General features: G+C 37.7%; 1 protein-coding gene across 1 annotated transcript in view; it reads left to right on the top strand.

Moving 5' to 3' along the window:
* The window catches only part of Gdh (glutamate dehydrogenase, mitochondrial), a 135,200-nt gene that overhangs the window by 105,986 nt on the left and 16,688 nt on the right, over positions 1 to 12,526 (top strand). The window contains exons 3-6 of the mRNA XM_067138328.2: positions 3,243 to 3,329; positions 3,411 to 3,598; positions 4,067 to 4,183; positions 6,619 to 6,780. Of these exons, the coding sequence (XP_066994429.1) occupies positions 3,243 to 3,329; positions 3,411 to 3,598; positions 4,067 to 4,183; positions 6,619 to 6,780 (554 nt within the window). The remainder of the gene's footprint in view (positions 1 to 3,242; positions 3,330 to 3,410; positions 3,599 to 4,066; positions 4,184 to 6,618; positions 6,781 to 12,526) is intronic.

Genomic DNA, 12,526 nt, shown 5'->3' on the forward strand with positions numbered 1-12,526 from the left:
TACCTGTGGGAATTTCATTACCTGTGAGTAGTACCATAATGTGTGGAATGCCGCGAGTCTACGATACTGTTGTTTAGTACCGCACCATGTCCAATACTATGGTTCTTCTTTCCAAGCGATAAGTACCCTTATGAGAGGTCGATGACCCCTTTAGCTTACAAGCTTCATCAATTCACTATTGACCTCTAGAAGCAGTCCCTTGGTCAGTATTACTATTGTTCTGTCAGTTCCTGAGACTGAGGCATTGCGGGTCGACTCCACTGATTGTTTTAACTTCATATCCATCCGTTCATTTTTCGTCCTCACGTTTTGAATTCTGGTCAGTGGAGGATTTTGTATTTTTATTTTGTCATTGCATTTCGTCTCATTTCGTATCATCAGGGGCCGATAACCTCGATGTTAGGCCCCTTAAAACAAGCATCATAATCATCATGAGCTTATTCCTGTTGTAACGTATCTTACTATTATACTTTTATACCATCTGCTTCGTGTGTTTGGTCCCAGAGTGTAAGTTTGTGTTTTTTTTTTTTTGTTTCTTTGTTTGTTTTTTTATCGGACCTGTGTTACTTTTCAGTATCTTGTTGATTTTTTTTCATTATTCTTATTTTATCTCGCCACTGTTTACGGCTTCCTCAGGCGATTAATATGTTTATTTTGGGATTTTGCTCTCATTTTACTTGCTTTTTGACTCGTTTGTTTATTTCTGTAACTATGGCAACACCCCTTTCTTACCTTCTTGAATTCCATATTTGTTTACTTTTCTACTGGTCTTGGTTCACTGGCATCTTTGATTAATGGGGATGTAGTCCCTATGGGGATTGTCAGAAGCCATTTTTTATTGAAACCTTGATTTTATCTGGGGAGTTGTTAGATTTTATTGTGTGAAAGCTGTTACTTTCACCTCGATAGTTAATGGTCCTTTTTGGGAAAGGAAAGAAAGGAAAGTAAGTAAGCTTTACTTATACCCACAAATGTAACACTAGTGATTTTCATAATATGTATACTACCTGCCTTTTTTGGATCGGTCAAAACTGGCTAAGAACTGCCAGGAGGTGAATCCGGGCCTCTTAGACTAATGAACAAAGTGTAAAAGGCACATCCCCAAAGCAAAGATACAATAATGTAGAACAGAGGTCAATTTAAATGAATTAAGTTTATTGACATAAAAGCAGAGGGAAACTATCTGAAGATTAGCATTAAAAATACTTGATCCCATTGTTGTACTGTCCAGCCAAGATGTTCCCTTGCGAAACGTAGTCGAGCTGTGCGATGCTCTTTGAGGAGTTCCGGACCTGTGGTAGATCTTTTGGACTGAAGATTGGCTTCTTCCAGTTTTCTTCAGACGGTTCTTTCACTAACATTGACCTCTCAAACTTAGTGGAGTCTATTTCGTGCATCAACGGTGGTGGTGTGACGCTTGCAGAGAATTTGGGGAAATTGTAAAAAGTTGTCATTTCTCTCAGATGTTGCTCTTCTCGGGCCTGATCCTGGTCTCCTTGCATAGCCTCAAATTTCCCTGTACCTTCACACGGTTCTGAAAACCGTGGAAAGTGTAGTCCTAAACACTTCTGCAACGTAATGCATGCTGCGACCATCTTCTACCAAAGCAACAGCTTTCGCAGCTTGTTCAGAGTTTAACGCCATGTTTACTCCAGAAAGCTGATTAAGATAATCACATAAAGATCCTACAAACATGTGATATTGAAAGGGGAACAAGGGATACAAGGGCAGGAAAACATTATTGGCTCACATTCAGTGATGTGTTTTTGAGGTTGCACAGGAATAAACAATTGAGGCTAGTGCAATAAACGATCAACAGTTAATTGTTTGCTCACAAAGCAATGCTAATAACATACCCCATCTTAAAAAATTGGTTAAAGTGCTTCACTTTGATTAGATTAAATAGATTACACTTCATTTATTGGGTGTTGCATTTTTCATGACGCTCACTGTATGAAGATAAAGTTTGAATTCAGTAGGACAAATGAATTAATTTATAGGAAAGGGAATTGGGGATTGGAATAATATACAAAGGGAGATGTTCGATAATTTGATAATTTCAAACTTCTTTAAAGTCATTTAAGACTAGGTAACAATTGATAGGTTGGGTTATCTGCCACGTGGACGATGGCCCTAAATGCACACTAGGGGCAATTGATCTGTCATCTGCCGCTCATTCAGTGAGACTGGATCTCTTGCTGCTCTAGATGCTAGCTCCACTTGCTAGGAAAAGATCAGTGAACTTTCTGCAGCTATTTTGCTGTAGAGGTTGAACATCTGGTTTCTGAATATGTCTAACCATTATGAAATTGATTTAATACCTTCTAATGTCTCAGTCTTCTTTATGTATGGAATTCTGTTAACAAGCACTGCTTTGTGATTAGTGCAGAATTCTAGATAGACAGATAAAAGCCTTTATTCTACCAGCAGACTTCCATTTTGCTCCTTCTTCCCAATCCATATTTGCTTACATCACTATTTTTTCTTTAAAAAAAATTTTTTTTTTACAAGTTGCTATACGTTGCACTGACACAGAGGTCTTATGGCGACGATGGGATAGGAAAGGGCTAGGAGTGGGAAGGAAGCAGCCGCGGCCTTAATTAAGGTACAGCCCCAGCATGCCTGGTATGAAAATGGGAAACCACGAAAACCATCTTCGGGGCTGCCGACAGTGGGTTTTGAACCCACTGTCTCTTGAATACTGGATACTCGCCGCACTTAAAGTGATTGCAGCTATCGAACTCTGTTATTTTCTTTCTTGACATGCCACAGTTTTCTAATCTATCAAGTTTTCATCTCCTTTTATGTGATTTAAACTTTTTCTTTGTTTATTTAAAAGAAAATTCACCTGCCAAACTTGTTTAAAATGCAATTTTTAAATAAATCATTAACAGTAATTACATTTCAATTCGATTTCGAAAATCACAATTCTTAACAAAATACACTGGATATTTTCAAAATTCAACAGAATGCACCTTTTTTTGATATTCAGTATCTGGAAATTTCATTCAGTTAAATGTAAGCACGGAAATATTTCAGCTCTTAAACATTATTTTACGCTTAAATGAGAGAAAGTCAAAATTCATAACCTCTAAATGTTGCCATACTGTATCGAAGATATTTGAAAAATATTTCCTTTTCATCTATAGAGTTCAGTTGATTGTGGATTTAAAGTCAAAGTTAAATATGTTATGTGCATAGGGTTGATAATCTTCTACAGAAGTGTAATCTTATCATTAAAGGGCCTGGTGTGGATGTGCCTGCTCCTGACATGGGAACAGGAGAACGTGAAATGTCTTGGATTGCTGACACCTATGCTAAGACAATTGGTAAGTTTGTTGTTCTATTTCTTATTCTCCTACTTGGGCTGAAGACTTAAACTTATTGATTTTATTTTATTTATTTCACAGGTCATCAAGACATCAATGCCCATGCATGTGTAACGGGAAAACCCATCAACCAGGGAGGTATTCATGGACGTATTTCAGCAACTGGCCGTGGTGTATTCCATGGACTTGAAAATTTTATCATGGAAGCAAATTATATGAGCATAATTGGCACTACTCCTGGTTGGGGAGGCAAGACTTTCATTGTACAGGTAACTATCACTTGATTTGTCTTACTTGATTTTATATACAGTATATACCAGTATACAGAGTGGTCCCCCAGGCCTTTATAATTCATGAAGATGCACAACATAGTCCATAAGGTCGATACTGTTCTGCTAGTTACATGGTAGCAATGTGAAATGAGCTAAACTTAAAATAATTATTTGCATTCTTCTCAGCTAGATAAAAGGAACATTCCACAAACATACTGTTTATTGTGCTACATACTTTCACACCCAACTTGCCAACAGGTAAAAATCTGTTAAACTTACAGATGTTTTTACCCAGTCTTCCCACCCCTTCACCACAATACTTGCCACAATGTACCAACCTCCTCCTTGTTCGTTGGTGATATGGTGGGGGGGATATTTTGTTCCATTGCAGTTAACTTGCATTTTTTCCCCCTTAGTTTTCATACTGTGTGTATAATGTATTGGACTTCATTTTTTTCCTTTCAGGGTTTTGGTAATGTTGGTCTCCACACAATGCGGTATCTGCACCGTGCGGGAGCAACTTGCATTGGAGTGATCGAGCGAGAAGGATCCATATATAATTCAGAAGGCATAGACCCAAAGGTGAGAAATATCTTTGTACTGAAGTATACTGCTCAATTTTATAGTCTGTTACTGGTAAGAAAGAACATAACATATTTGGCGGGAGTAAATTAAATGGCCGCTCTCTGATTCTGTTGGCTAATCAGATGACATGAATCACCGGTGCATGCTGCTGGTATCACATAATCTCTTCGTAATATTTTAAAAATAACTATGTGAATAAATATGTATTCACTGTGTAGAAGGAAATTCCATTAATTCATTATGAGCAGATATTGTTAAGTAAATGTGTTATATTGTAACATTGGCTACTCAAACAGGGTCGCTGGAATTCTCCCTCTGTGTGAGAGGTCTTCCTTTGGCCATGTTGTCCACATAAAACAAATTTATTTTTTCAAACAATGGTTCATATGAAAAGTTTCAAACTTTTATCAACACATGTCCTACAGTGTTTAGGTAGTTCAGCTTTCCGATTAATGGGATGGGACTCGACAATGTGCCAATGTCTACCTCTGCATTGAGAAATATAACTACTCTATTAAAGGGTTATTTCAGTATAGGTAGCTTTAGGCTCCAACAATAAGTGATCATGAGTAAATTGTTTGAAATTATTTAGAACTACATGTATTTTAAACAGTGATAATCGTTTTCTGGAAACGTGATAGAGTATACTGCCTACCAGTGCAGTGAGTGTTCTATATATTTACATCACGACGTATTATTAAAACGTTCTTTAACTTGTCCCAGTTATTTCTGGAGTCATGGATCCACCCAGGCTCATGTTGGTTTTAGGTGGGGGTTTAAGGCCGGATGACCTTCCTGACACCGTAAGATTTTTGGGATTAAAATCTGAACAGAGGATCAGCTGGAATTAAAACCTAAGCTTTCCTGGTGGGAAGCCAGCAGCTAAGCCACCAAGCTATTTATGCCCCCTTGTCATGATTCATTAATTGAATCAATATGCATTTTAAAATATATTAGTGTTGTGAATGAGTGCATGGACAAAATAGCTTTGAAATAAGCTGATGCAATTAGGCAGTGTAACTCAGCTGTTGTACTCTCGCACTATATCTTTCTTAAGGTGTGAATATTGGACTATATTCATATTTTCTCATTAGCAATTATTTACTGAGGTGATGAATTTATCATAACAGTACAGTAAAATCTCATTAAGATGTTTCTGCAGGGGACAAGGAAAAATAACTTAAGCAAGAAAACATATTACTGAATACACAAATAAAAACTATCCATCAGCGGTATGGAAACACTAGATAAGATTTTTTCCGACTTGAGGGAATTTTACATCGTGTATCCACGGATACAGTGAAAACTATATCTACTAATTCTAAAGGGGGAGAGCGTTAAAAAGTGTGAAAAACACAAGAGAACAAATATGAAATACTTTCCCGCTGGGCCGTTTAAATTAACAGTGCACTGAAAGGTATGAAAAACGGGTGCCATTAAAATATCAAAGTATTATCACACTCTTTCTAAAACAAATGTTAGTGGAATACTTCACATTGGACCAGTGTATTATTAAACATTTTCTGGTCACACTTTTAGACTACAAAATGGAGGTTACACTCGACCATGTGCGGCTGCGAGAGAATGACTGGCCACCATTTTGAATCTGACAAAACTTTGACTAACTCGAGTGATCGAGTCGAAACTGAAAGGTGCAAAGTTCAATGTTCACATCACCTCTGTGTGCTTAAAGATGTGGATGCCGGTCCACTTTCGGACAGATTATAATTTTGTCTTCATTAGTATGAAATTTTACAATTTTTTTCTGTATTTATAACTTGGCTATCACAAGAGACAAAAGATTTATGTTCCTAATCCAGTTATAGGCCATCCCGTGACAAATATTCGCTACCCTTCATTGTACCACTCAATGCAAAATAAAATTTCTAACTTCTGAACGGAATGCAAAATACAAGCACAAACAGGCTTACTGTGTTACTCAGCAATCTTGCTGCTAACTGGCATGCAAAACTGAACATTCCTGAGGCTAACAGCTTGCTCACCAAAGGTGCAATTTATCCTGTGAAGTTCAGAAATTCAAGGTCTTTAGCCATTGTCACGCAACTGTGGCGACGGCTCTTACCTGAGTTGAAAATTGCGTTCCTTTCACAAAGGTTGACATAACTTTTTCAGGGCCAGGAAAAATGTTATCATACTAAGCGGTAAAAGCAAACATTTGTGATGCAACAAGTGAGGTATATTAATATAAATTCAATATGATGAGAATTGGGACTTCGAATTTACGACATGCTAAGCGGGAAAACGCGTTAATGAGGAACGTACCACTGAGTTTTCACTGTATAATGAACTTGTTAGATTGAATATATGTAGATGGTAATTTGTTGCCAAGTTGAGATACAGTATATGGCTCGTGCATTTTTTGTTGTTGCTAAATGTGCTTTGTATCTGAGAAAGTTTGATTTCCGTTCCAGCAATTGGAGGACTATCGTAATGACACTGGTAGCATTGTTGGCTTTCCAGGAGCCAGTAAATATGAAGGAGAGAATCTAATGTATGAGCCTTGTGATATATTCATCCCTGCTGCTATTGAGAAGGTCATCAATTCTGATAATGCTCATCGTATTCAGGCCAAGGTAAGTAAATCTGTATTCATGTTAAAGGAATTTAATGGACGGTTTAGAAGATTCCCAGTGATGAATTTAATATGAAGTGAAATGTTCTAAAGTTTTAGCTCACTTAAGTTGTACATTCTGTTCAGATTTTTTAGGCTGTCAAAGCAAGTAGAGGTATAGTAGTATTGTAATGATGTAATTCCAAGATTGGACAATTGTGGGCTTTATTTTTTAATACTTTACTTTGACATGTCAAGTCTTAGACATTAATGTATTATCAGTTAGTGAATAGATGCAACAAGTTCAACTTCTAATTGTAAGTATTGTCCCTTAGTTTTTTTATTTTAATTATTAGAAATATTCTAAAGCTGCAGCCAACACCCTGGATGCTTCAGTGATGTACTGCAAAGTTCTCTCATTTTCAAATGATCTATCCTATAATTTATTTATTTATTATTTATTTATTTAGTCTGATCCAGGACACCCTAGATTTGCCATAAGACACAGAATAATATACAATAACAATTTTGAGGGAAGATAAAAAGATTAATGTTTAAAAAATGATAGGTTACAATTAACCATGTTAAATGGCATGAACTCCATATAAATGGTGACGAAGAATCGAAACGGAGTACTTGATGAGTGAGACGACTATCTCATCTTGTAGGCTTCTCGCTAGTTTATATTTTTGTCGCCATGTGACGAAAGATTTGGGAATTGTTCCCCTCGCGCCAAAGAAAAGTCCAGTCACCGTAATTTTTTTAAGGTTATACGACTCAAGAAAGAAAGGGATGGTTGGATTATAGATATCCTTTTTCTCATTGTCTACGTCAGTCGGCTGAGAGGCTGAAGATTCAAAGCGTACCGTAGGATCAATTTCTGCTTCGTTCCTCCATCTGTCAATCGCTATAATATCAATCCTGCGAGTGCTGCCTCCTTCGGCGAGGCAGTGGACTTCTTCGTACACTTCTAGATTTTTGAGATGAAGAGCATTAGCAATCAGGTTTCTGATGATGTTATGGCGTTTGATCCTAAGCAGTTCTCCTTGAGGGCAACTCCCCAGCACATGTGGTAAGGTTTCATACTCACTGCAGTGTCTGCAGTGGCCTGTGCTGGTAGAACGTCCCGGCAGAGTACGTACTGGTGCAACCATCGCTGTCATCTTCAACATCTCCCTCCATTCCGAACAAGTTAAACCATCTCTTCTGGTAACCCAAGAATTAGCAGCAGGAACTTGAGCAAATAACTCAACACCTCTTCCTTTTTGTGGATATGCACACCAAGTTTCAAATTCGCGTGTTCTAAGTATATCGCGCAGTTGTCTAACAGATTTCGTTGCTGTCTCTTCATTGAGTTGAAGTTCAGATAGGCAGCGAGTTTTTATTGCTGTGAAATTTGTTCCATATTGAAGATAACAATAAGTAAGATTCCATTAGAATTTTATTTTAATAGAATCTTACTTAATGTTACAGTAATAAAAGTAATAAAAAGATAATGAAATTAAAATGTGCTACATATATTACAAACAGCTGCAAAGATATAAAAATTCACTATCACTGTTCTACATAGTGTGAAAATTAGGAGGTACCTTTCTCAGCAATAACTTTCCTTTTCTTTGTTTAGAATGGGTAAAGTATGATGGTTGAGATGAAGTATGGGCTCACTACATCATACGATCCAAAGGAAATATTTTCACCTGTTGGAGAAACTGCTCATATGTGAACACGTGAAAGTCAAAATGCAAAACAAACTACTGCTAGCACTTGTATGGGAATTTAGCACAGGAGATTGGAAAAATTTCTGGACGTCCTTTTTCTCTCCTGAAAGCTCACTATCTACTAAATCTGTTGATATTTATTATTATAATAATACAATCTTCCTGCAACGACCAATGTGTTCTGCCTTCTATTCTAAAACGTTGCTCCTTGAACCCTTTTATAAGGCGTGTATTTCACACAAATAAATCCCCTACTACTACGGTATGCTTAAAAAAATTCATTTGGGTCATTAGTGTCTACTGAAGATCATAGGGGTTATTTTGACTTGACCAAGGCCTTCTGCTTCTTCTTGGCCCAGAATGCTTTCATTTTCTAGCTGTGTGCCAGCTTTCTCTCTTCCATCCACGTGAGTCTGGTGGTCCCTAAGCTCTTCTTGCTGGCGACTTCACCATTCACTATTCGATCTACAATTTTCTATGTGTGAATTAAGCACCCTTATAATTGTGTACAGTAGAGTCTCGCTTATCCGACCTTCGCTTATCCGACATTCCGTGTTATCCGACACTGGTAGACTTAATTTGAACTTTTGGTGGAGACTAAATTCAGGCACACCCGGTGTGGAGGGTGCGTCCATGGGACAAGCACTGGCCTGACCACTGGCGGTAGGACAGATTTCTTTTTTCTCAAGGACAGGTGCAGTGTGTCTTCAGTCATTGTTCATTGTAGTATTGGTTGGGTGCGGGTGTTATAATTTTCATATCCTCAGGGAGTATAGCGAGTACATGGAAGAAAGTGATTGTTTCTATGGAAGACAAGTTAAGTGCATTAAAGACACTGGACAAAGGGGAAATTCTTCAAAATGTGGCTTCAGATTATGGTGTTGGTTGTGTTACGGTGGGAGACTGGAAAAACTGAGGGAAGAAATTGAAAAGTGGTGCTCTACCAGAGCAGAGAAAAACATTTTAAAAATGTGAGTACGAAAAAGTAAGTGAAGCACTATTTCTTTGGTTATCTCAACACCGCGAAAAGGGCCTGCTAATATCTGGCCCCATTCTGCAGGAAAACGCTGTGTGTTTCCGGAAGGAGTTTAATTAAGGGAACCCTAATTTTCCTGCCAGTGCTGGGTGGCTTGATCGGTGGAAAAAAACGGTACGGCATTAGGCAGCTTAATATCTGTGGAGAAAAGTTTCTTTTCGTAAGAGATATGGAATGTTTTCGTTCAATACTGCATCTACTGTACAACTGAATTGATAACTTGATAAATAGAGTACCGTAAAACATGTCATTGTTTAAGTACTAGAGTATAGCCTTCCTGATTGTTTCAGTTCATTTTCAAAGTTATTCTGTATTATCCGACATTTTCGGTGATCCGACGTACTCCAGGTCCCGTTTAGGTCGGATAATCGAGACTCTACTGTATTTACAACTAGCCCTGTAGACACACCATATTTCTCCAGATCCAAGACGATTCTGAATGCAAGACGAACCTCACTTTTTCCATCAAAAATATTAAATCAGCCTTAAAAGTGCTTTGTGAAATCATAATTTTACTTATAACAAATTTCATATTTAATTTGAGAAAAAATAAACACATAAGTATAATGTAAATCCTACCTAGTTCCCTAATCATTTTCATTAGAGGTATCTGATACTGCCTTTGAAGGTTCAGGTAATTCCTCTTTGCAAACTTGCATTCATAATGCATCTCATGTTATGGCCATTCTGACCTTGCGTTTTTTGCGTACATACCTCACAGTTTCATGTTGGACTTCCTTAGAGCATCCTTGTTGCAGGCCACTGAATGCCTTTCTTGTACAATGCGCATTTCTAGGCTATCTTTGTCTTCATGTCAACACCAACTGTTGGCTTTAGTTATGCAGTATTTTCTTCTGGCTGCACAATTATTCTTTTATCAGTGTGTTTAGTAACCATTAACTTAAAATTGGCATCTAATACCAAAGAGGACCCGTTGAAAATTTGCTGGCAATACCTGTTCTACGTGTGTCTACAACTATCCATCATAAAAATATTATTGCTATCTATAAAACTGTTACTTTTACCAAGCATCAGATACAGTAGATGCATTATAACTCTTGCCACTGAGTAGCCAGGGCCTTTCTAAGAATTTGAGGGCTACTGAGCTCGATAGCTGTAGTCGCTTAAGTGCAGCCAGTATCCAGTACTTGAGAGATAGTGGGTTCACACCCCACTGTCAGCAGCCTTGAACATGGTTTTCCGTGGTTTCCCATTTTTACACTAAGTAAATGCTGGGGCTTTACCTTAAATAAGGCCGCGGCCTTTTCCTGTCCCATTGTTGCCATAAGACCTATCTGTTTTGGTGCGATGTAAGCAAATTATATTTTTAAAAGAATATTGAAGGGTGACATCCTTGCTGTTTCAATTCGAATCACATTTCTTGTGCAGCTGGGGCTGGGAAGACTTGGGAGAAAGGACGACAAGCTGCTCAATTAAGTGTTATGTCTTACTTTTGACAAAAACTTCAGTATATTATACACCTAATCAATACAGTTTATTGAACTTGATTGATTGATTGATTGATTGATTGATTGATTGATTGATTGATTGATTGTATTCATTAGGTGGATAATAAAGTTCTTGTAAAAAGTCATATCCATCAATATGGGCCCAACCATGAAATTTATTGTTTATAAGTGGTATTGCAATACATGGTGATCGTGTCCTACGGTTGGGCGCCACATGCAGCATCTGGGATCGGGCCCCACCGTGGTGTTGCGCCCCCCCCGATGATGAGTCCTCTGCACTCAGGGTCTTGACGGGTTCTTCTCGTTGTGGGGGCTATGTCAGAGAGTCGCGATACCTTGTCTAGCTAATGTGTATGGATTGGTGCGTAACTTTGATGGTTCAAGTTCCTGAACTCGAATGGTGTTGAATCGTGTCGGTTGCAGAAAGTCGAATCTGGAATCCTATCGGGCGACCAAGTTTCTGGAGTCTAATTTGTGGAGTATCTCTTCGATGTCATGATACGCCAGCGTAATATGGTTCAAATTCGTTGATATCTTGCCTATGCTCCCTACTATCATGACTCGTGCGACACACATAATCTATTGTGACCATGAGGTTGGGATTTGATTTACAAGCAATGTTGTTTACAGCTAATTACTAATGAAAGAATGGAGATATTCTGGATTGGATTACATTTATTCATTAAAATATCCCTATCCAAGCTAAGACAAAACCAAAGCGTGCATTTAACTTTCCAACACATGAAATCATTGCAATCGAAACCAATCATTAACCTGTCTTTACCTCAACATAATGCAGTGATATATGTTTTATGTGATTCTCATTTTCCAAAACTAGTTGTGAATACAAACACAAGTATCACAATACCAATTAATTATTGACCTTGAAAACTGATAACCATTTAGAGATCTCATTGTGCATATTCTATTTGGATGAGGCAACCTATCTGATAATATTCTTACTTAATTGTATTGTCTGATACCTTTTGTGCCATATTTTACATTATACCTGGAGTACATTCTTAAGAAGTTTGACATCTATTTACGTCGAATGGGTCCAGCCAGTAATGTCTTTTCATGGTTTGGCTAACCTAAACTGAAATCAAATGATCACTATACTGAGAGTCAACTCAAGAACTTAGCGGTCCCTTTGATGTTAGTCAAACTTCTGGTTGGTGAAAAGGCTTCCGCAGTGCCAAATAGTTCCCTAGGGTTATTACTTGTTCCTGAAGTCAGGAGCTTTCTTCAATTTGGTTAGATATTCTGGTGAGCTGACTTGACGAATTAAAATGTTTTGCCCTGTATAAATATGGAAAATATATCACAGGTTGTATGTTATTCGGGTTCATTACCAACTCGTATATTTCATACGTAGATGGCTATGAATAGTTATTGTCCTCAGTGGTGTATGTAGCAAAAAAATGAGATTGATATCTTATTGCACTGTGTACTTAGTAAGCTTTGTTAGAGTTCATTCCATTGCTGATAAGTTCGCATAATATGTGTGACGTTGAAGATGGATCCAAGAAAACTGTTGGCAATACT

The sequence above is a fragment of the Anabrus simplex genome, chromosome 1, assembly GCF_040414725.1.
Source record: "Anabrus simplex isolate iqAnaSimp1 chromosome 1, ASM4041472v1, whole genome shotgun sequence".
NCBI classification, from domain to species: Eukaryota; Metazoa; Arthropoda; class Insecta; order Orthoptera; family Tettigoniidae; genus Anabrus; species Anabrus simplex.